Genomic DNA, 25,333 nt, shown 5'->3' with positions numbered 1-25,333 from the left:
CTATATATAGAAGGGTGCGAGACCTCCCGGGTAACTTTGAAAATTTGGCACTTTTAACCCCTTTTCCCATATTTTCTTCATATTAACATCCCCCAAAGCCCCGGTACTTATTCTAAAGCCTGGAATACGCCACGAAGTGCCCGAGAAGCCCGAAAAATTATCTTTTCGGTTTCGAAGCCCGACTTTTGCAAAGCCCGATTTCTCAATAAAACTCCTGGTTTTATTAGAAACGATCGTTTTAGGAAACGAATTGCTGCCCGATTATCATCAAATCAAGTGAGTGTGTAGTTACTTTCAATTTACACATAGATATGAAGTATTTACCTTGAAATACGTGTTATGTGTAAATATGTTAATTGTTTATTTGAGGTGACTGTTGAATTGATGTTTTATACAAGTTTTAAACTGTATATGATTTTTATCTACAAAATATGTTGGGTAGAACATGGGTAGATGAAATACTTGATGTGTGTTAAAATGGTGAGAGGCCTCGATGTTGTTGTTGTTGTTGTTGTAGTCATCTAGCGGAGTATAGATGACGACCACGGACTTTCTAGACAGTCCAGTGGAATACTAGCAGGTTCGCAACTTGTAGGTGTTGATGAATTAAATGTTCATTGGCGTACTCCATCCCCCTCATGGTTGCCTTTAGGACATGTATGGCTGAGGAAACCCCTTAGCAGTAGTGTCCATCCCGATGAAAATCCTTAGGCTAGGTCCCTTGTGATAGGTGTTTAGGGACGTAAAGTGAGGACAACGGGAATGGGTAATCAGGTTTATTGTTGATTGGTGAACTTAATAAGTATATTATTATTGTGGGTTGAAAACCCTATATGCTCACCATGCTCCCAAGCCTGACCCACTCAGTTTTTATGATTACAGGTAGTGGACCCCGAGCATAGTCGGAGGACGACGAGAGATTTTTGGATTATAAGCCAGTAGTTGAAATTAACTGTTGAAAGGCTTATAATGTCTTGTTTATGCTTTTGATATGTATCGGAACATGACATCCCTGAGGTTTTGATATATATGGAAAATATATAACTTCTTAATGAAGGGTTTTGATAAACTTTTATCATATGTTGTTTGGGGACCAATTCCGCAACATCTTTTAAAAAGATTTCTCTGATTTTATTTTAAAAAACATAAATTAAATCGGTCTTTTCTGGCCGAGAAATTTGGGGATGTCACAAAAAGTATCCATTGCAATTCCCATAAGTTAATTACTGTTGTACGTTTGTTATGTGTTTTTGGTTTGTTGTATCTATTATCTTCGAGTTTTAGTTATTATTCTACTAGTAATGATGCAATAATATAATCATAATATAACCCATAATCTTTAAAGTAACCACACCATTTCAAAGTACACAATCAACGTCTTCCAAAACATAACATAATTAATTATCAATACAACATCAATCATTCAAATCAAACGTTGAACAATAGTCTTCTCTTTGCGTCCCTTGCGTCCTGCGCGTCTCTTGTGTCATGTCCGTCTTTAGCGTCTTGTGAGTCCCTTGTGTCCATTGCGTCCCTTGCGTCCCTTTCTCTTTCCCTTTTGTGTTACTACCTGATGTCGCGTTACTTTTTCTAGCCTTCTTTTGCTTCATTGGGACCAATTCCGGACAAGTCGCTGCATTATGTGTTGTACTATCACATCTACTACACCTTATTATAGGTTCCTCACCCTGTGACATGATACAATTTCTGTTTTTTGGTCTACCAATTTGACATGTGTCCGTTATCAGGGGTTTAACAACCATCATCTAAACAAGAATCTCCCAATCACACGGTTCTGGAAGGAGGTAAACCGCCTCCTCATACGTACTTCGGTATGTTTCCATTTTGTAAGCATCTATAGCCAGATGTCAAAAGTTAGTTTTTTTTCAAGTGCTTTAAGACCATTATGACATAACCACAGAGCAACCCAGTTCCTTCCAAATATTTGCATGTACATGTCTCTTGCCTCAGATCAACTATGACACCATGTTTAAAATCATGCATTTGACATATTGCATTTGAAACACCAGAAACGGACCATCCTGCCGTGCGTTCTTCATTTTTCCTAACTACTTTTTCAGTCCACTCCGTTAGCACTGTTGAACGTTTCCCTGTAAAGAAGATATATATAATTAACATACCTCCATTGATGCGACGTTTGTTACACCATTCATGTGAAAGACGACGAAAGAACTCAAGAATGGGTACTATATGCATCTTCCATGCATGTAGAGATAAAAGCATTTATGGACTCTGCACTGTTCGAGGTCATGCAATCGTACCGTTTCGACGGGGAATATGCTCTAGTCCATTTAGCACGTGAAATTTCACTTAGATACGCCGCTACTTGTGGCCTAGTAGAACTAAATCTATACCACAAATCTTCAAAAACATTTCTTTTGTAAGCTCTCACAAGTCTCCAAAAAAACACTTTTGTTTTTATCATTTTCCCAAACCTGTGTACTATGTTTCCTAGTAGATGAAAAGAAAACATTTTCAATACTAACTCAAATTGCATCGACCCTATCAGTTACAAACGTCAAATCTTGACAATCACCAATGCATTCATACAACTTTTCAAGAAACCATGTACAAGTAAGACCACTTTTTTTTTTTTTTTTTTTTTTTTTTTTTTTTTTTTTGCATATTCCATGCGCAAGGGACACTATTTGGTTGTTCCCATCCATAGTTACTGCATGCAATATGGTTCCCTTAGAATCACCCTTCAAATGGGCACCATCCATAATTATAACTTTACGACAAAAACGTTTGAACGCTAGTATATGCAATATATTAAAATGGAACACATAAACTCTCTAGATTTTTTTTACAAATAATTATATATTAAATAACAACAAGTTTTTTGTATTTACCGTGCTCTTAATGACATAAAAACAACACTCGAAACAATCTTCATAATCTATTTGTATATAAGCCACTGTACCGGGATTATGCCTCTTCAAACTGTGAAAATAAATAGGAAGTTTGGAAAAACATTTTTCAGAGGATCCCAACAACAGTTCCATAGCATATTGTTTTGCACGCCAAACTTGTTTGTAACTTACATTGATTTCCAACAAAACATTCAAATCCCTTGATATTTCATTAGGCCTCCAAACCTTAGAACGAGTTTTTCCCATAATCTCATGCAATATAGTAGTACCCATGATTTTTTTATTTGCATGCTTATGATTTGGGTGTATCTGTAATGACGAACATGTGTGCACGTTGTTAAAAGTCCTGATTTTAAATTCATCAGTGGGATCAATGCGTTTTGCATATAAACGCCAATTACAATTCTCAATTTCACAATATACCTCATAACGGTTTTTGTTAGAATGTTTGGTCTTAAACTGAAACTTTTCTCTGGTTGCTTTAAGATTCAAAGCAAATATTAGTTGTTGGTTGTTATCATACGTTTGACGAACAAACATATCATCATTTGGACCTAAACTATGAAATGGTCTAGGTTCAACAATAGGATCAGGACAATCAGGTATGGGAGACATACCGTAAAAGATGTCTGAAACTTTTTTTTTCCGTGTGTGAACTCATCTTCTGACCAACCTTCATTTGACTCTTCATCGTCTAACAAAGTTTTGTCACACAGTCTTCCAAACTCATATAAATTTTCTTCTTCCACTGTATTCATTGCCACAGTTTCTTCATGTGGACACTCTTCAACACTATCAGATACAATGTTTTCAACGCTGTATGGTATAATCTTGTCAACAACTTCTGTTTGTTCGACCCAACCCTCACCTCCAAATACAAATGCACAATCTCCTTCGTTTCAGAAATTACATTTCTGAGTTGATGAAGACCTGCTTCGTCTACATTATTCATAACATACCCATGACCTGGGTGTTGAAATGACAATGATATATTACTATTGAACGCATTAGCCTTACTTTTGACCAAATCAAACAATATTCGACGGTCAAACTTTGGTCTAACGTAGGTGTTAATCCCATTATTCATCTGCCAAAACCCCCCGTACATAAAATAACAAAACTCATATTTTATTTGAAAACAAATTTCTAAGACCAAAACCGATCTAATATTGCAAATGGATCTAAAAAAATGAAAAAAAACGTCTATATCACAAAAACAGTCACTAAAAGCCTTGCAACCACCTATTCCGAAGAGATTTTAAGGCCTCCGCGGAGCACCTCGTCACCTCCTCTGCGGAGGCTTTAATGAACATCCAAACCAATCCCTCCGCAGAGATATCTATGCGAACCAATATTTAATTAGTAAAAAGTACAACATTTAACCTCTCCGTGGAGGTTTCATTGTTCCGCGGAGGTCTACAGAGGGTCCTCCGCGGAATACATGTCTATATTCGGAGTTGTCATATTTCATGTCTAAATTTTGAAATTACCCCCCATTTTTTGACTATAGCCGGTATTTTCCCTATTAAATTACAAATACGACATTTAAAGTTTACATCGGACAAATGCAACATTTAAATGTTTAGCAAAAACATATGAGAAATCTTCAGAAAAGTCTCATTATTTTGGGAAAAGTTACATTTAAGTCCTAAATTTTTTTTTGAACAAAAAAACCCAAGAAACCGGATAAACCTTACACTTTAATCCTTTTTAACCTGCTGAGCAGGTCACCTATGCCATGTGGCATGCCAGCTGGACAAGGGCTGATGTGGCATGCACTTCAGCTTTTAAATGCAAAAATTGGACTTTATTAGAAAATGAGGCGGGTGGGATTCAAACCCACAACCTCCGGTATAAAGCCAAACACATTTTCCACTAGGCTAGACATCATTTCTTGATTTCATTCCTTAAAGTTTATATATAATGTATTAAATGTTGAAGCTTTTCATTAAAAATGAGAAGAATGGGATTCGAACCCATAACCTCCCACTAACAATTCAAACCACTTTCCACTAGGCTGTTATTTTTTTTATTGATTACTTTCCTCATATTCAGATATAATCACTTAAAACGTTGAAGCTTTTCTTTTTCTTATTATTATTATTATTATTATTATTATTATTATTATTATTATTATTATTTAAAAACGTAAATATATATAAACTTTGAAAAAACAGTAATATATATGTAAACTTCGAAAAAAAAAAGAATTACATTTATTATTTCTATTATTTTTAATTAATATATTATAATTATTATTATTAAAAATGCACACATTTATAAATGTTTTTACATATAAATATATTTTTCTACATATAATCACGATTTTAAAAATTAATAATGATTATATGTATTTTGTAAAATTAAAAACGTATATATTATTGTTTTTTTTCGAAGTTTATATATATTTACGTAAATATAAATATAATAATAATAATAATAAAAGCTTCAGCGTTTTAAGGCATTATATCTAAATTTGAGGAAAACAATTAGGAAACAGTTGATAGTCTAGTGGAAAGTGGTTGGAATTTTTAGTGGGAGGTTGTGGGTTCGAATCCCATTCTTTTCATTTTTAATGAAAAACTTCAGTATTTAATAGATTATATGTAAACTTTAAGGGATGAAATCAAAAGGTAGTGTCTAGCCTAGTGGAAAATTTGTTTGGCCACATGGCATAGGTGCATGCCACATCATTTTCTAAATAAATTCTGATTTTTGCATTTAAAAGCTTATGTGCATGCCATATCAGCCCTTGTCCAGCTGGCATGCCACATGGCATAGGTGACCTGCTCAGCAGGTCAAAAAGGATTAAAGTGTAAGGTTTATCTGGTTTCTTAGGTTTTTTTGTTTAAAAAAAAATTTAGGACTTAAATGTAACTTTTTCCAAAATAATGAGACTTTTCTGAAAATTTCCCAAAACATATGAAATTCTTGCTATAGTTTTTAGTTTTATTTTTCTATTTCAAGTTTTCTAAAAAATCTAAAAAAATGAAAAAAAAGTCATGCTATAAATTGAATCATCACCCGAGGTTATACGAGGCGCGCAGGCAGTTTCTGCTGAATGAAACACCGTTGAGCACTGCAAGGCCATCCAAGAATGGCGGCTTCTTCGTCTGCGATCTCAAATCCCTCCTTTTTAACCGTAACTACGAAGCGTCATCAGTCCTCTTCTCCTCCTTTCAGCTTTTTCTGTACACGACCTGCCAATCCTTTCCCCCTACTCTCGTTTTGTTCTCGACGCCGTCGCTTCACTCCCATACTAATTAAAGCATCTCTCAAAGTACAGTCAAGACGCTTTCTCTTTATTTTGCTCTTTTCTACATCCAAAACAATTATATACCTATATGCTCACTACCTGTTTGACGAAATGCCTCAAATCCCTGTTCAATTTTCAGGAAAATTTGGGCCGCGTTACGAAAACGTGGGGAGATTTTACAAGCCTTAATTACTGGGTTGTTCGGGATTATTATCGTCTTGTAGAGTTCGTTAACTCCTTTGAGCCTCGAATTCAGAAGCTTTCTGATGAACAGGTTTGAGTCTTCTAATTGTTTCCCAAAGTTTGGCCGACTTTTTTTTTTGTGCTTCCATTGCATGATGGTTTTTGTATATCAACTATCTTAAATTCTTTAATGATCAATCAGCTAACTGCAAAAACTGCTGAGTTCCGCCGTCGCTTGGGAAAAGGAGAGACACTTGCCGATATTCAAGCCGGTTAGTAATAGCTGCCCTCAACGCAAGTTTATGCATTCAAGTTCGTTTCTTTTTTGTGTCTAATAATTGAATTTAGGAATTTACTTCACATACTTCTACTACAGAGGCATTTGCTGTTGTTCGCGAAGCTGCCAAGAGGAAGCTTGGGATGCGTCATTTTGATGTGCAGGTGTCTCTCTTTCTCTCTTGATTGTAAGTGCTAAATTCGGTTAAATAACTTTAATAAAGTTTGTTGGTGCAATTGCTAGATTATTGGTGGTGCAGTGCTTAATGATGGGTCTATTGCTGAGATGAAAACTGGAGAGGGGAAAACATTGGTTTCTACATTGGCTGCATATCTTAATGCCTTGACTGGCGAGGGTGTTCATGGTAAGTGTATTTACTTCAAATTTTCTGTACTCATATACTGTATCTTTCTTTCTGTTTTCTCTTTCATTTACTGTGGTGACCTTTTTCTTGTACTTTAAATCTTTTGAAATTGTGTATATGGAAGTTAGATAACTATAGCACAATTGTTACATATTTGGAGTCCTTGATTTTCTCTTCAAAAGAGCCCATAAGGAGAGAGGGAGACTCCAACATATAGAAAGGAAAGGACCATGTCTAGCCTATGTGGCAGTCTATAAATATGATTTGAATAGTTAGGAGCATACCATAAAACCCATAATTTGTTGATTTATTTATTGTACAGTGGTAACAGTCAATGATTACCTTGCTCAACGTGATGCTGAGTGGATGGGCCGTGTTCATCGCTTCTTAGGTCTTTCTGTTGGTCTTATCCAAGTAAGTTGTTATAATAAATACATGTAGCCAGACATCTTTTTTATGATATGCTTATAACTTCCTTTTTATCATATGTAGAGAGGCATGAAACCTGAGGAAAGGAGGTCTAATTATAGATGTGATATTACATACACCAATAATTCAGTAAGTTCCTTTATGAGTTTTCTTTTGTTTACTTTCTCTTTCTTATACAAGTGTAGTTGGATGTTGGCATCACTTATTATGGCTGTACATTTAATGATGTTAGGAACTTGGTTTTGACTATTTAAGAGACAATCTTGCTGGCAGCAGCGGACAGCTTGTTATGAGATGGTATTACCACATTTTTCATACTAATTAATTAGTAATTACTAAGGCAGATTTGTATCTTGGTAGTATTAATAGCACAATGTTTATCAGGCCAAAACCATTCCATTTTGCAATAGTTGATGAAGTTGATTCTGTCCTAATTGATGAGGGAAGAAATCCATTGCTGATAAGTGGTGAGGTATATCTTCTTACTTTGAGTGCTGTATGGATAAATGATGTTTAAAAAAATAAAAAATATTTGGGAAAGTGATGACGCAGTTGGTGAAAATGAAATCAATTCAAAACAAAAGGAACTAGTCACTTAAAAGCTTTGATATTTTGATCTGCATCTCAGGCTAGCAAGGATGCTGCACGTTATCCAGTTGCTGCCAAAGTAGCCGAGCTTCTCATTCGTGGCCTTGTATTTTACCTTCTTTTTCCTTTTTTTATGACTACATCTTGTTATCCATCTCCATTGTATCTGACTGTTTGTTTCACTACACAGCATTACAATATACAGCTTAAGGATAATTCAGTGGAGTTGACAGAAGAAGGAATAGCCCTAGCTGAGATGGCTCTAGAAACAAAAGATCTATGGGACGAGAATGACCCTTGGGCTAGGTAACTTTATATTCTTATTTTCATATGTTATTGTTTGGACTCTTATCATTAATATAATGTAGATTTGTCATGAATGCTTTGAAAGCCAAGGAGTTCTATCGCCAAGATGTCCAGTACATTGTTAAAAATGGGAAAGCTCTTATAATAAACGAGGTATTAAAAACATCGTATTTTTATTTTAGGAGAAAAAACTTGTTATATTGTTGTAAATTAATGTTCATTTGAAGTTGACGGGGAGAGTGGAAGAAAAAAGACGATGGTCAGAGGGGATTCACCAGGCTGTGGAGGCAAAAGAAGGGTTACCAATCCAGGTATATATTGCGATTGCCTGCCACATCATCATTCTTTTTGACAACTCTTGTTTAAAGCTATTACCTTGTATTCCTCTTGGGCTTTGCAGGCTGATTCAGTTGTAGTGGCACAAATCACATACCAATCAATGTTTAAGCTTTATCCAAAGCTTTCAGGGATGACAGGAACTGCAAAAACTGAAGTAAGTATTCACTTTCTATATGGGCTAAAAATATAACAAGTAACAATAACTACTTGCTTTCATCTATTTGAGTGTTATATCATCCTACTTTCATTGCTTTCTACCATACTAGCATACTCTTTAAAAAAGATATCTTTCATAAGGCACTGTACTTTGAAAACTATACCCACTTATGGTTATAGCTGTATACTTTCATTTTTTTTTCTTTTTAGGATGTTGTACTTTAAAAATTCTATCAAATTATAGCCGTGAAAAGTGCTGTTCATTTTGAAAAACATTGCTATTATTGTTTAGATTTTTCAAATCCATTGCTGTAATATGAAAAGGATGCAAGTAGGATTCTATTGTAAACAGATATATGAAAGTACGTTGTTATTTATTTCATTTATCCTCGAACTACATATTGTTCTCGAGCTGAATCAACTACAGGATATCTTTCTCGACTTATGATGCATTGTCAATATTTACAGGAAAAGGAGTTCTTGAAAATGTTCCAGATGCCTGTTATTGAAGTTCCCACAAATATGGCAAATATTCGTCATGATTTACCTATCCAAGCTTTTGCAGTAAGAAATTATTATTCTGTTCAATAACCATTCTACCCTTTTATCATCTTTAACAGTGCTTCTAATTGTTTTGCAAATAGAATGCTCGTGGTAAATGGGAATATGTTCGTGCAGAAGTTGAAAGCATGTTCAGAGTTGGTCGTCCTGTTTTAGTGGGGACCACTAGGTACTACTACTACAATGAAATTCATTCTTCACTTATGATTTTGTGGTATTCATTCTGCATCTTTATGCATGCAACCAAGTGTGAAGATATTTTCTTATCTTTATTTATTTATTTATTGGTGCAGTGTCGAGAACTCAGAATATCTGTCTGCTTTGCTGAGGGCTAGCAAGATTCCCCACAATGTCCTCAATGCACGACCAAAGGTTTGTTGTCTACTTTTTGTAGGATTTATCAATGAAAATAGATAGGATTTTGGGTTAACAATGTCTGTAACATGGCGACTTGATTATTGTTTTCAGTATGCTGCAAGAGAGGCTCAAACTGTGGCCCAAGCTGGACGAAAATATGCTATCACCATATCTACAAATATGGCTGGAAGGGGCACAGACATTATATTGGGAGGTAACCCCAAGGTGGGTTCGATAATCAATGCCTTTCTTGTAGATGGAGTTAATTTTCATTTAATAATTGTAGCTCTCAATCCCAAATTGACAAATGTCATATTATTATAATGCAAGGCGCACCGAATAATAGGTTAGCGTTATGTTAATATTGTTAATTTCAGATGCTTGCAAAGGAAGTTATAGAGGACAGCATACTTTCACATATGAGTCATGATACTCCTGATGTTGAGGTTGAGGACCCAAAGTCACAAAAGGTAATTTCTCAAGTATTATTGCTGTGCCCTCCCTAGCCCCTAGTAATCAGTTATCTTCCGGTTGTGTAGGTGTTATCAAAAATGAAAATTGGACCATCATCATTAGCTTTGCTAGCCAAGACGGCTCTAATGGGTTAGTAATCTATGACTTCATGCAGCTTGATTTGTTTATTATAGCATCCCACTCTCATTTCTTCCTCTTACAACATTCTACTTTCAAAAATCTACCCAGTTATAGAAATTTCATTCAAATACAAAGCAATTCTCACTGCTATATGATTTTAGGTAGTAGGTTTTTTGAGTTATAATGTCCTAATAAGAAAAATTTGGAGTATGGGTAGATTTTTTAAAGTATAAAGTACAATGTCTTGATACGAAAAAAAAAAAAACTGAGAGTAGGATGCTGGTAATTAGAAATAGGTAGCTATTCTTTCATTTGGCCCTAACGTTAATGTGAATGGTATATGGTTTTGGGTAAATAACGCAGCTAAATACGTGGGCAAAAGTGAGAACAAGAGTTGGACATATGAGAAGGCAAAATCTATAATTTCAGAGTCAATTGAAATGAGCCAGTCAATGGGTTTAGATGAACTGCAAAGGCTTGTGGAAGAACAGGCAGAGATGTACCCTCTTGGTCCTTGCATTGCAATTGCCTATTTATCGGTTCTAAAGGACTGTGAGATTCATTGCTTTCATGAAGGATTGGAAGTCAAACGACTTGGTGGTCTCCATGTCATTGGGACATCTTTGCATGAGTCCCGAAGAATTGATAATCAGGTAACTTTGCATCAGTATTGTGTTTTAAGGTTTTACATAAATTTAGCATATACTTTCAGACTCACTTTTTTAATTTATTTCTTGCTTTACAAAGCTTCGTGGCAGAGCAGGAAGGCAAGGAGATCCTGGATCAACACGCTTCATGGTCAGGTAAGTTCTGTTGAATGATTTTTATAAAGTTTAAAGTCAATCCTTTCAGCTGGACAAAATTCTTCATGTTAAATTACGTAATAGTCCTTGGAGTAGTTGACATGAACAGTTTTTTTTGTTAGAATGATTCCATATATATGTGCAAGCAAGCACATGCCTTGTGAAAAAGGGAAATCTATTCTAGTCATTCTCTTTAACAAGGCAACCTTAAAGTTGATGTAGGTAAGATTTTGACCTTTCTATGTTACAGTTTGCAGGATGAAATGTTTCAGAAGTTCAACTTTGACACTGAGTGGGCTGTGAAACTTATATCCAGGATTACTAATGACGAGGATGTACCTATTGAAGGTGATACAATTGTCCGACAGGTGTGATGTAATAGTCTTGGTCGTTACTCATTTAACTTTTTTTATTCCTTTATTTGCATATATATATATATATATATATATATATAGTTCAATATATGTAGTATTAAGGCTAAACGCAAGAAGTAGCAATGTACTTCCATTTCTTCCTATTACAACATTGTATGTTCAGTTGTTATATCATTGTACTTTCACTTTAAAGAGCCGGCTTACTTTTAGCAGTGAAATGGCTTTGTAGTCCAATGATATTGCTATAATTGGCTAGTTCTCTCATCTCTGAATGCACAATATTTTAATAAGAAGAAATGAAAGTAGGATGTTGTAATAATAAATCAACGGAAGTATGTTAATTTTGTTGCGTCTAATCCGAAGTAACATATGTTGTAAGAAATGATATTTATATATTTCATGAAAGCCTTCACCACATCTTCTTTTTATGGCCCTTGGCCCATTTGTTTGTGTAACCTTGTTAAAAGGATGGATACAGATGTGCTGTATGTTTTTTACTTCACTTTGTTTTGATATTATCTTCTAACTGTTTATTAAAATTGAAACGAATTTCAGCTTCTGTCTCTTCAAGTTTCGGCAGAAAAGTATTTCTTCAACATAAGAAAGAGCCTTGTGGAGTTCGACGAAGTGTTAGAGGTATATTGTATAGTATAGATCACCATATGCATTTTTTTAGCGTAATATACAGTTTAGGTCCATGTGTTATATCACTTTTTATTCTTTGGATATGATCCAAGAAAGATTCTTTTTGCATTTTTGTCCTATTTTATTAATGTTTTTTTGTCAATGGATCGTCCAAGTCAACAGTCAATATCTCAATTTTATGAATCTTTTTTTTCTTTTCTTTTTGGTTGAGTGTATCTTTGCATGCTTGTTTTAGAGCAATCTTCGACCTTAGCTTTTTAATATATATATATATATATATACACACACACACACATAATTTTCTGGTTTCAGGTGCAAAGGAAGCATGTTTATGATCTGCGTCAGTTAATTTTAACTGGTGATTCTGAGAGTTGTTCACATCACATATTCCAGTGAGTGTTTGCTTTGTTACTTATTTTCCCCATGAACCGATGTCTGTATGATGGTGTAAAAAAATATAATGACAACCCACTTAGGGATATGGAAAATGATGGCAAATTTGTAAAAAGTTAGGACTTAATAGAGAAAACCTCCTTCCTCTTGACTTTTTCTATCAAGTAAAAAGTAAGTAAACCCATAAATAGCTTACCAGATCAAGTTGTGTTCTGATTAAGTACATTAAATAAAAAAGAAACAAGACCTAAGTGTGTATATGGTAGTTTTGTCACTGTTATCTAAATGTTTTGTGCATGGATACTAGGTACATGCAAGCAGTTATAGACGAAATTGTTTTGGGAAATGTTAATCCATTGAAGGTAATCAAATCTCTTTATTTAAAAGACTAAAATTCAAGTTCTAATCTCCAATCCATAATCTGTATGTATATTGAATAGCATCCAAGCAGCTGGAACCTAGATAAACTCTTGAAGGACTTTGTTGCAATTTCAGGGAAGATTTTGGATGGTGAGATTTCATTTCAGACCTATCTCTTATGCCTTGTTTGGAACTGGGGCAAAATTGTAAATTTTTTTGTCCCTTCCGATATCAATGGGGCAAAATTGTAATTTCTTGTCCTGCCCAACAAAAGACAAAGGTCAATGCAAAAAGGTGGTGGGATTTGTTGTTCCAGTCCCACCGCAAAAGACGTAAATGCCCTCCTCATTTTGTATAGTCCAGCAGACAACCTTAATTTGGAAATACTTTCATCTTTGGAATTTGGATTTACTCTGTATGGTTTTTATAGAGTCGTGTGCGGGAATTACAGTTGAATCTTTAATGCAATCACTTGCCAATGTTGATGAAGTGAGTGATGTAGATATCAACGATTTCTGTTTTCCAAATTTACCCCAACCTCCAAATGCCTTTAGAGGCATACGTAAGAAGACTTCCTCACTAAAACGCTGGCTAGCCATATGCTCCGACGATTCACTCTCACTCAAGTGCGTAGCATAAATTTCCTGTTTCTTAATTAACTTTGGCAAAATACAGAAAAAAAAGAAACCCTTATAACATGATTTAGCCACTTAACTACTTTATGCAAAATGATTAAGACTTTTTATTTGAGATGTCAACTGCAGAGATGGAAGATATCGACTTGCTGCTAATCTTCTGCGCAAGTACCTTGGCGATTTATTAATTACTTCATATATGAACATCATTCAAGAGTCTGGTTATGCTGAAGAATATGTCAAAGAAATTGAGGTAACTCTAGTCTCTAGTCTCTACCCCTTTTTCCTTTTCCTCTTCATAAATTACATAAGTAATTATATATGTTTCCATCTTGTATTTCCAGAGAGCAGTTCTTGTGAAGTCACTAGATTGTTTCTGGAGAGATCATCTTGTAAACATGAACAGACTAAATTCAGCGGTATGGCTACTTTTGTAATTTCTCCATTCCATGGTTTGCAAATTACTTATTTTCACCTGTTTATCAATTTTAGCCACTTAACTATACTTGTCATTTTTTTTTAAATATCTAATAGTATTGGGCAAAATATAAAATAGCTGAAATGTAGTTTCATCATCACTTATGATTATTTAGCAAGAAGTTTAATTGGGTGGTGTGCAGGTAAATGTGAGGAGTTTTGGGCACAGGGATCCGCTGGAGGAATATAAAATAGATGGCTGTCGGTTTTTCATATCCATGCTTAGTGCAACTCGAAGATTAACTGTTGAATCACTTTTGAGGTACTGGTCGTCTCCTATGGACTCCCAACAAATATACACATGATCATTTTATTTTACAACCAGGAAAGCTAATATATAATATATTTGCTTAGACTATAGATACATGTATCATTGTATAGGTCTTATGTTGTACTCTTGGTGTAGAGTTAGGAATTATCATTTATTGGTTTTATTTGCTAGTTGATAAAATCTTTTCAAACTAATATACTTGTGTCGATGGAAAAACTAGTAATGAATATTTTCTACCATCATGTGCTTTTCTAAATTCTGGAAATTCGCATATGTGTTGTAGTAACATTGCTATTTATTTTTATTTTCTGGGAAATACCTTCCAAAGTCAATAATATACCAACCAACGTTTTCATGAGTTGAATAATATATATGTAGCGGAGCGGAATAATGGTCCAACAATCAAATATATTTGTCTTAAAGATCATGTCTATCCTAGATTATATAGGTTGTTATGTCACCTTCACCTTGGTATTTTATAAAAATTCTAGTATTAAGAATGTTATTCTCCTTTTGTCAAAATTGTGCATCTTTTCCCAACATGACGTTTTAGCCACAACGATGTTCTGGTATGGCACGAATGGCCCCTCCACTTGGAAACCTAAAATGCTTAGAAAACATGAAAATCTTTTATTCTAAATGATTATTGATTATATTATTTGTAAAATAGCACTGCAAATGTAAGGAAGATAGAATGATTTATATAACAATAAGGATAAGGATGGGGCCTTTATTTCTACAACCAAAAGTTATTTATTATGATTATTATTATCATACAAAAAACATATTGTTAATAATACATGTATATCGATCAATAGAAACATGATGACCTCAAAACAAACCAATCAACATCAGCAACGCGAATACTGTTTCCTATTTCCACAGAGCCATGATAACAGATATAACTATAATTTCAATCCCATGAAAGCCTCCAGGAAGAAATCTCATACCTGCAAAACCAAAAGTCAAATAAACAAAACAAGTCAAAGTCAACAAATTAAGATGATGACTTTAAAATCTGACTGCCAAGCCTTGACTCGTTCCTGTGCTGTCTCACCTTGACTTTGATCACCAGAAGGAGAGGTGGCTTCCAATACCCGTATCCCAAGTCTTCTGCAGTCGGCTCCAATAGCACCTGTTTCAAAATTAAAAGCAATAATCAATAATATATATATATATATATATATATATATATATATATATCACAACGTACATCAAATCAAATTAACTAGTCAAAAGGTTAATTGTCTTGTTTTATAAATTTGGGTGGACGATCCAGGATGGATGGATGGATGAAATATCTTACAGTTGCTGAAGCATGGGAAATGCGAGGTGTTCATGAGATTGGTGTATCCGGGATTGCATTCACATGTATGCGTATATGTATACGAAAGATTCTTGGTGCATGTACCTTCTCCACAGTATGTCCAGTAGCAAGCTGATTAAATTAAATAATTCCATAAACAGTAAAAGTGATCAGTAGCAAGCTAATTAAATCAATCCCATGAATATGAATATGGTTGAAGATAAAGTTTAGATGAATTAAAGTTGGAAGAGATTACGATCGAAGACAGAGATATTATCAGGAATTGGTGGACTTGGAGGAGCAGCCGGCATGCACGAGTAGTCTAGGGTACCTGCACAAAAAAACAAAAGAAAAAGAAAATGGTCGTTAGTTAATTTGTCAGTTTAAAACCGTCATTAATTTTGGTGAGTGAATAGTTATTGTACAGTTGGGAATGACGCAAGGAAGAAACTGATGATCATCTTCTTCGTTGTCGTCGGTGGAACGAGTCCTCTTCCATCCAGGTTCACACTGGCAAACGAATTGAAATGGTTTGCCGAGATCAACCGAGCAGTTTCCTTTACCACAATTGACTTGATCACAGATGTTGTCTATAGTGTCGAATAACATTGACATGCATAAATGTTAGAAATTAGTATCTAAATAAATATATTTATTATTACACCTTCTCATTAATATTATATTTCTCATATTATGCCACTTGTCAATATATTAATTATTCATTTTAGATTTTAAATTTTAAATTTTAAATTTCCTACCCTAACTATATTAAATTTTAAATTTCATATTTTAAACTTTTTCATTTAATTTATATTAAATTAATAACATTAGATTAAAAAATAAAATAAAATTTATATAGATTATAAGGTGATATAACTTCACGTATTTATTTAAATCAATAATTATAATTTTATATAACTAAAAAATATATTTTAAGTAATAATTTATTTAAAATAATTGATTAATAATTTTGATTTTTTAGTATGAAAATTTAATTAATTTTATAACCATGGTTTTCACGGGTTATAAACTAGTATATGTATATATAAAATGAAATATATTTGTTATTTGTAAGAAATAGGGTTATATATATATATATATATATATATATATATATATATATATATATATATATATATATATATATATATATATATATATATATATATATATTGCTTAGTTACCAAAGAAAGGCGAGAGAGTAGGTGGTATATTGATATCGTCTCCTTGAGCCATGGAAGATAGGAATACAAGAACAAGTAGCATGGCAGAAGAGGAAGCCACTGAAAATCTGGAGGAAGCCATCGTATATGTTTTCTCTTCTGCAACTCCAAGCTGTAGGAAATGTTTGCCTACTAGCTACTATGCTTTTATAATATCCCATTCCTTCCATCCAAACTTAAAAAATGTTTTGACTAATAACTACTACATAAAATATGAAATATTTTACAAACAAAATCAACATTATCAGAAAGTTTTGTACTAATTTCAACAATTGTCCGGCGAAGTTTTCAAACCTAACAGGTATCTCTGTTTCATGTTTGAACAAGTACATGAAATTATAACGTCATGCTATATCAATAACACAAAGTATCTTGTAATAATATGAAATCTTGTTTGGCTCCTGCTTTGTTTATGTTTTTAAACCTAAGAGGATCTCTACCCAACACTTACGCCTTGTTCCCGAGTTTTTTTTTTGTAAATTCATTAAAAGAAAGGGAAGGAAAATTTTGACAGAAAAAAAGGGAGATGAAGGAAAATATTCATTATTCTGTGTTCCCGAGTTCGAAGGAAATGAAAGGAAAGGAAATAAATTTTTTTAGTTTTTGTGAGTTAGGAGGAAAAAGAAAATAAAACTTAAAATTTTCCTTCCTCTCATTTTCTTCCCAAATCCGCCCAATTTGGGAGGAAAATTTGGAAGGAAAATATGACTCCAAAATCGTTCTCCTCCCCTCACTTTCCTTCCATTAATAAAACTCAGGAACACGATTTTCCATCGACACCCTTCACTTTCCCTCCGTATCCTCCCATTTCTCTCGTTAAGTGGAACTCGGGAACAAGGCCTTAGACCCTTAAAGCATCCAAATACTTTAATCAATGGAAAAATGTCATTTTAGCCATACAAACTTTTCCTATTTGTTTTAAAGCGCCACTTAATTTTTATTTATTTATTATTTTTTATTTTTTGTACTTTAAGGGAACGAAGTCCATTTTTTAGCGTTTAAAATGTCCTTATCGAAAAAACTCACGGGTAAGCTGGTCATTTTTAGGCTGGTCATCAACATGGAGTGCCATGTCATTGCCGTGTGTACTCCATTACATTCAAAATAGATTTAAATTAGACGCAATCATCCGTACTTCCTTCCTTTCTTTCGTCTGAAACAAAAAACCCTTCTTCCCATTCATATATCCTGTCGATGGCAACATACATCAAGATTAATCTTCATTTCCAAGGAATGTTCATGTATTGACCTAAGTGACTTCATCAGTCCAATGAAGACCAACATGAAAGGAGTAACCATGAAGGAGTAACTTAGGAAAATCAAAATAAGGCTCACATAGATACTTAATGATGTCCTAGAAGATGATGAAGATGATAATGTTTCAATAGAGCTTAAAGAGCTACGATTGCTGATCGGTTCCTGAAGTCATACTTGCAACTATAGTTATTAGACTTATCCAAGTGGGAGACTATTGGATATAGTGTCTAAGTCCAAAACTATATTTGGTATGTACTTGACCCGACCCGACATGGTCCATTTGGGTTGCACTTCACCCGAACAATTTATGGATAATCTTTTGAGAATAGTATAAGTTATGATTTATTAATATATTATAAGTTCTAATATATTAATATAAAATCATATTATTTAACTTGTGTTGATCTATAATTAATCTAGAATTAATTTAGAGATCAAAACTATGACTAATTAAATATGGGCTATTGTATTTATATAGTGTGGGCTAATGCTTATTTGGAATGGGCTAGGCTTGCATGGAAAGTCCATGGATACTCCATGGAGCTTTAACCCATGGATCTCATGGAAATGAAAAGACATGGGTATTAGGGTTTACATGGATGTAACCCTAATCCACCACACTATATAAAGGAGGCTTTGGTTCTTGAAATCACACTATTTGTGGTAAGTATACAAAGAGGGCCGATTTCAAGAAGGTTGTGACTATTCTCTCAAGGTTCCAAAGTTAGTGGTGATTTGTGATTTCCATTTGAGGCATCCACACTATTGGTGCTAGGCTCTAAAACTCCAAGCAATCAACTACAACTACAAGGTAAGTAATTCTACTAGCTTTATTTGATTCAAGTTCCCCATGCCATGCTAGATAGGATAAGAACCTTGGAAAAATAATTATTTGCTTGTATCTTAGTCAAACATAGATCCAAGGTTTCTAGGGTTGCATGTACACCATAGGAGTGTTAGAATGCTTAAAACCCATCAGCTTTCCCCTCTGTTGGTATGATGTAGACCTACTCTTAGGTCAAATTTTATAAACTCTATGTAGCAACAATACCAACTATAATGACATATATTGTTTCCGTTAACAATCATCTCTTTTAAACTCTAATCTAGCTCAATATTATTCCTCTTGATAACTCTATGGAAGTCTTAACATCATTTCATCTTTTATAGCTAAAAGATGCCGCCTCGCAAACGTCCAAACAGAAACCCTACAATAACTCCAACTACGTCACCAACTCCACCGCAGTTCGATGCGGTAATGTTTCAAGCTGCCGTGACTGCGACTGTAACTGTAGCCATGACACAGATAAATTCTAGTGGTACTAGTGGAGCTGGAACAGGTACCCACTTAAACCTAGGTGACAGTCATGCACGTCCAAAGGAGTGAGCCTACAAGGACTTCACCAACTGCAAAACCAGGACCTTTAATGAGATTGGATGAGTCCTTGCTTTATCGTAATGGATCGAAAAGACCGAGTTGACCTTTGAGATCTGCTCCTTCCCGGAGGTTAGCAAGGTAAAAATTTGTTGCCTGCACCTTCTTTGATAGAGCCCTGACGTGGTGGAATGGCCATGTCAAGTCACTCACCCTATTAGAGGCTAACGAAATGGGCTGGGATACACTGAAGGACCTTATGTCAGCGGTGTACTGCCTGAGGGGAGAAGTCCAGAAGCTCGAGCAAGAGCTATGGGACCTTAAGAGGAAAGGTTCCGACATAGTGGCCTATATGACAAGATTCAGTGACTTGGTGGCCCTATGTCAAGGTATGATCCCCACGGAGAGCAAGAAGATCGAAAGATACATTTGGTGGCTGGTACCTCCGTTTCAGGGGAATGTCTTGGCTTCGAACCTCTCTACATTCGACAGTGCCAAGTAGTTGGCCCAGAGACTCATTGACCAAGGAGTCCCATCACAAGTAACCACAACAACCCCTACTGTCCCAGAACCAGCCAAAACAAGTGATAACAAGAGGATGTTATGGGATAAGAAGAAAAGCCAAGCAACACAACCCTCTGCCAAGAAACAACAAGTTGTGGCTGTTCATGTTGCAACAACCCCTGTAACCCCTGCGCCAACGAAACAATATGCAGGGAGCCTGCCCAAGTGCAACAAGTGCAATTTCCATCACAACGACCCTGCCGTGAAATGCACTGTGTTAACTGCGACAGGAAGGGGCACACGACCCATTTCTGCAAAGCACCAGCTAGACCAATCACCCAGGTCCCTGGCACAGGAGAAAGCTAGGCCTGCTGCGGGTGTGGTGAAACGCTGCACTTCAAAATAAATTTCCCTAAGGACAAGAACGATGGCGGATCAAGTAGACTTCTTGCAATTGGTCACGAGGAAGCAGTGGTGGACCCCACCGTAGTCACGGGTACGTTCCTCCTTAATAACTCATATGCATGCATACTATTCGATAGTGGAGCGGAGAGGAGTTTCGTGAACCAAAAATTTAAACACTTACTTAATCAAGCACCGCAAGAACTAAAAGAAACGTTCGTCATAGAAATGGCTAATGGAAAGACTGAGACTTCTAGCGAAATTTTCATAGGATGTACTCTCTCTCTAGATAACCATTCGTTTCCGATCAACCTCATGCCTGTTTCAATTAAAAGTTTCGACATCATCGTCAGCATGGACTGGTTAAGTCTCCATCATGCTGACATTCTTTGCTTTGAGAGAGTCGTTCGTCTAAACTTGCCGAACAACGAAACCCTAATAATCTACGGCGACAAATCAGGCATTAACCTTTGAGTCATTTCTTGCATTCAAGCCCATAAGTACTTACGAAAGGAGTACCATGCATTCTTAGCCCACATTGTCGATGCGAGCAAAGAGATAAAAGACTTGTAGAGCATCCCAGATGTATGTGATTTCCCCGAAATATTTCCTGAAGATCTCCCAGGGGTTCCCCCACAGTGGCAGGTCGAGTTTAGAATCGACTTAATTCCTGGAGCCACCCCTATGGTCTAGTCACCTTACCGTCTAGCTCTAGCAGAAATGCAGGAACTTCCCAGTCAACTACATGAACTTCTCAGTAAAGGATTTATAAGACCAAGCTTCTTGCCTTGGGGAGCACCGGTCTTGTTCATAAAGAAGAAAGACGGATCTTTCCGTATGTGCATCGACTATCGTGAACTTAGCTAGTTAACTGTCAAGAACCGCTATCCTCTTCCGCGCATCGACGACTTGTTCATGAAGTACTACCACAACGCCCTAGAGAAACATGCATAGCAACGCTCAACCCTCACCACTAGAGGAACACTGAAAATATCCCATAAGGAACCCTAGGCTACAGGCATCACAAATCAGGCAACATATCATGAAATCCTGAAGATCCTTAGCCTATCACTAGCAGGCTGTTCTATCCAAGCTCAAAAACAAATAACATGCATGATATTTTGGGGTTACTTACTAGCTCCAGCTGATCGTACCTCCGCGTCCTCCTTTACTCATTTTGAAAACCATTTTAAATACTCTTTTGAAATCTCTCCTCGATTTGAAACTGAAGTCACACAAATGTTCCTCCAATTCACTCAAACCAAGGCTTTGATACCAACTTGTAACGACCGAAAAATACAACCAATTTTAACTTTTTCAAAAAACATCTCGATTCCATTAATTCTTTACAAAAAGGTTTTCAATACAAAACATTTAACGTTTTCCCAGAATCACAATACTATGAAATCATGAGGAGCGGTACGATCACGCCTTCGCCTTGCCACAGCCTCCTGAAGAACCTGAAAAACATGAAACCACAACTGTAAGCCCGAAAGCTTAGTGAGATATCCCCAAAATACCAACCACACATACGCCCTTCTAGGCCACGACCTTCCGGTCCAAATCGTATTGCCTTCCGGCCTATATCATGTTGCCTTCCGGCCCCTAACATATTGCCTTCCGGCCTATAACATCAAAAGCATACAGAACATAGAACAGCCATGCATATCGGATCAAACTCCAGTCCAAGCAACCGTGTGCACATAACATATAATCATATAACAGTTCACAGTCAGCAAATCGATCAAACAGATCACATAGCATATGATCACCCTAACCAGGATACCGACCTAGCCGATCACTAGCATAACATCACCCTACGACTCAGCCAACATACTAATTACGCACATACGCCTTTCCAGGCCATGACCTTCCGGTCCACATCACAATGCCTTCCGGCCCACAACATATAATGCCTTCCGGCCCTCTACATATAATGCCTTCCGGCCCATATCATAATGTCTTCCGACCCATATCCCGCAATACCATAACAACAAACAACTACCCGGATTTCCATCCGATAAAGGGTCAGCCTTGGTGCCTTAAACCCATTTGATATAGTGAGGATAACTCACCTCGAAACTGCCGACTGAGCAGATAACCCAAGCTGCTCTGATCCCTGATACGATCTCCACCGCTGGACAACTACCAATGCACTGAACTCAAAACAATAATCAACAATTACCAAAATGCCCCTGGAAACCACTGGTCCACTCTTGGTCCAAGACAAGGTCAAAGTCAACCCCTGACTGACTCTACTCGCCGAGTCAACCCGATGACTCGCCGAGTCCCCATACTCAGAACTTCCCTCAATCCGCGACCTAACTCGCCGAGTCACCCTGAGACTCGTCGAGTTCAACAACTCCGAGCCCACTCACACACAACTCTCCGAGTCATCCCTTGACTCACCGATTCCCGACCCGACCAGCAAATATTGGAACTCTTCGACAAGACTCGCCGAGCCCAAGAACAGACTCGCCGAGTCTAAGGCTATCTTCAACCTACTCACCGAGTTGTTCATACAACTTGCCGAGTTCCAGGCCATCTTCATCCAACTCGCCGAGTTGTTCTTCCAACTCGTCGAGTCCCAGCTCATCTTCAAGCAACTCGTCGAGTACACCCATGTGACTCGCCAAGTACCACCGGTTTGAATCCATTCAGAAGCATTCCAGGCCATGCAATTGCTCCAAAACATAGATCTAGCCTCCTACAACTCATCCATCACGTAAAGTGGCAAACTTTATGTGAATCCATAGAGATCTAGGCCATTTGCGCATTGGGCTAGGGTTTGGGACATGATGGCTCCACAAAACACTCCAACACAGGGACTTTCATGCTCTCTGATCCTTCTCCATTCCAGATCTGAGGTAGCAACCTCAGATCTAACCTCTAGACTCCAATTACATCCAAAGACAAGTTCCCACAAACCCCAAAATGAAGAAACAACATAACAACAGCCCAAGAACGAGATATTACCTCCAAGGAACGCCCCAACTGCAATGAAACTCGAATCCAAGCAAAGCCCCTTGCTCCAAGCCTTCAAACTCCTAAAATTCCTTCAACAAACACCTCCTTCAAGCTCCCAAATGAGATATGATCACTCACACACGAAGGCTAAGGGTTTCTGGACTTGAGGATGAATAAAGAGGCTGAGAGTGGGCTGTTATGTTCTTTATATAGGGCTCAACCCCGAGAATTAGGGTTTTCTCCACTCAGCGCCTACTCGTCGAGTCCATCTTACTGACTCGCCGAGTCGGCTACTTAACACACGACCCAGTCGCGACTCTACTCGCCGAGTCCACCCATGGACTCGCCGAGTCACTCTTTCCCAATTTACTCTTTTAGCCCTTCTACTCTACTCTTGATATTTTGGGATGTTACAGAAGTCAAGGGTAACGTAGCTTTATATCTCATGGACCGGATCTGGATACCCAGTCATGGTGGTTTCAGAGACGTGGTCATGAAGGAAGCACACAATACTCGATACTTTATTCCCTAGGTTCAGATAAGATGTATCTGGATCTTAATGTTATACTGGTGGCCTAACATGAAGACATAAATTGCTACCTTCGTGAGTAAGTGTCTTACTAGCGCTAAGGTTAAGGTCGAATACTAGAAACCCTCAAGTTTACTTCAAGAACCGGAGATACCTGAGTGGAAGTTGGAGCAGATTACGATGGACTTCATAACCAAGTTACCCAAGACAACGGGTGGTCTCAATACCATTTGGAATTCCAGGTTGGTGACCGAGTGTTATTAAAGGTCTCACCCTGGAAGGGCTTTATATGCTTCAGAAAGTGTGGGAAGCTAAATTCAAGATAGATAGGGCCTTTTGAGATTCTTGCTAGAATCGTCCATGTAGCTTACAAACTCAAACTACCCCAAGAACTTAGTAACGTACACCCTACCTTCCACGTATCGAACCTAAAAAAGTGTCGATCCGATGAGACTCTTGTAATATCACTCGATGAAATCAAGATCAATGAGAGCCTCAACTTCGTGGAAGAACCAGTCGAGATCATGGACCGTGAGGTCAAACAAACGAAGTGAAGTCGTATCCTGATAGTGAAGGTTCGCTGGAATGCCAAGCGAGGACCTGAATTCACTTGAGAGCGAGAGGATAAAATGAAGCTGAAATATCCTCGTCTTTTCCCTTAGCTATCTGTATTTGGTTAAACTCTAATTTTGGGACGAAATTCCCTTTAATAGGGGATGATGTGACAACCCAAAATTTCTATCTTGTAAAGTTAATCAATTCAATCAAAATTCAGACTCGTTTCTGCTATCTTTTAGCATTATTAAGGGTCTGTTTTAGTGTTCTAAGCCTAGTACATTCAAGGTTTGTGTGTTAGGATGTGTTAACTTAAGTTCATTGAGTTGAAACCAAGCCGAAAACTTCATCAAAAGGAGTTCACGGCCGCAAACTAGGGTTTACGGCCGTAAACCCATGGCCAGTCGTGAACCCCTCTCATAAGTACGAATTTCCTTCAATTTTTCCTCATTTCTCACATCTTCAATTCAAGAACACTCATTTCTCTCTCAAGTATCATCAAGAACACTTCTATTTCTCTTCAAAGTTGTAAGTATTTCTTTCATTGTTAGTTGATATCCTTCACATTCAAGTGAAACCCTTTGATTTCATCCATGAATCCAACTCTTTTGGTTTAGATCTTCAAACCTTCATCCTTTCACCAAGAACACCAAGAACACACACTTGTTCTTGGTGGCCGTGAACACCCTAAAGGTTTCCAAAATCGTGAGTATATCTTCTATCATCTTGTATCCATTAGAAACACTTACGTTCCAACCTTGAATTAAACATATTGTTCATGATCTTCAAGAGTTTACGACCGTGAACCCTTCTTATGGCCGTAAACCCTTCATAGGATCATGGTGGCAGTAAACCCTTCATCCATGGACGTAAACCCTCCTTAGACCAAGCTTAGGCCTTGAACACTTCAAGTATTCTTGGCCGTAAACACACCCATGCCGTAAACACTTATA

General features: G+C 36.7%; 2 protein-coding genes across 3 annotated transcripts; one reads left to right on the top strand and one right to left on the bottom strand.

Annotated features, from left to right (window-relative positions):
- Window positions 1-5,925: 5,925 nt before the first annotated feature.
- SECA2 (Preprotein translocase SecA family protein) lies at window positions 5,926-14,518 on the top strand. 2 transcript variants are annotated; one of them, XM_079034539.1, is made up of 31 exons: window positions 5,926-6,174; window positions 6,290-6,424; window positions 6,536-6,605; window positions 6,710-6,774; window positions 6,854-6,974; window positions 7,297-7,388; window positions 7,467-7,532; window positions 7,636-7,700; window positions 7,788-7,875; window positions 8,032-8,097; window positions 8,182-8,297; window positions 8,360-8,450; window positions 8,525-8,608; window positions 8,698-8,790; window positions 9,261-9,356; window positions 9,437-9,522; window positions 9,647-9,725; window positions 9,822-9,935; window positions 10,088-10,180; window positions 10,250-10,313; window positions 10,668-10,957; window positions 11,052-11,107; window positions 11,358-11,475; window positions 12,037-12,117; window positions 12,439-12,518; window positions 12,827-12,881; window positions 12,960-13,029; window positions 13,331-13,505; window positions 13,644-13,767; window positions 13,859-13,933; window positions 14,135-14,518. In XM_079034539.1, exons 1-31 carry the CDS (start codon window positions 5,992-5,994, stop codon window positions 14,294-14,296), a joined length of 3,153 nt encoding a protein of 1,050 aa, XP_078890665.1. In that variant the 5' UTR covers window positions 5,926-5,991; the 3' UTR covers window positions 14,297-14,518. The 2 variants fall into 2 exon arrangements, with proteins under 2 accessions (XP_078890665.1, XP_078890664.1); XM_079034538.1 differs by having other exon boundaries at window positions 13,310-13,505.
- Window positions 14,519-14,991: 473 nt separating this feature from the next.
- Window positions 14,992-16,916, bottom strand: LOC145100615 (uncharacterized). The gene is made up of 6 exons (XM_079037819.1): window positions 16,753-16,916; window positions 15,994-16,158; window positions 15,825-15,899; window positions 15,569-15,700; window positions 15,320-15,397; window positions 14,992-15,212 (listed from the first exon to the last, which is right to left on the bottom strand). Exons 1-6 carry the CDS (start codon window positions 16,871-16,873, stop codon window positions 15,136-15,138), a joined length of 648 nt encoding a protein of 215 aa, XP_078893945.1. The 5' UTR covers window positions 16,874-16,916; the 3' UTR covers window positions 14,992-15,135.
- Between the last annotated feature and the right edge of the window lie 8,417 nt (window positions 16,917-25,333).

Source organism: Lactuca serriola, chromosome 4 (assembly GCF_051521515.1).
Source record: "Lactuca serriola cultivar US96UC23 chromosome 4, Lser_US96UC23_V15, whole genome shotgun sequence".
NCBI classification, from domain to species: domain Eukaryota; kingdom Viridiplantae; phylum Streptophyta; class Magnoliopsida; order Asterales; family Asteraceae; genus Lactuca; species Lactuca serriola.
The sequence above is the reverse complement of the archived record's forward strand: the minus strand, read 5'-3'. Positions and strand labels throughout refer to the sequence as shown.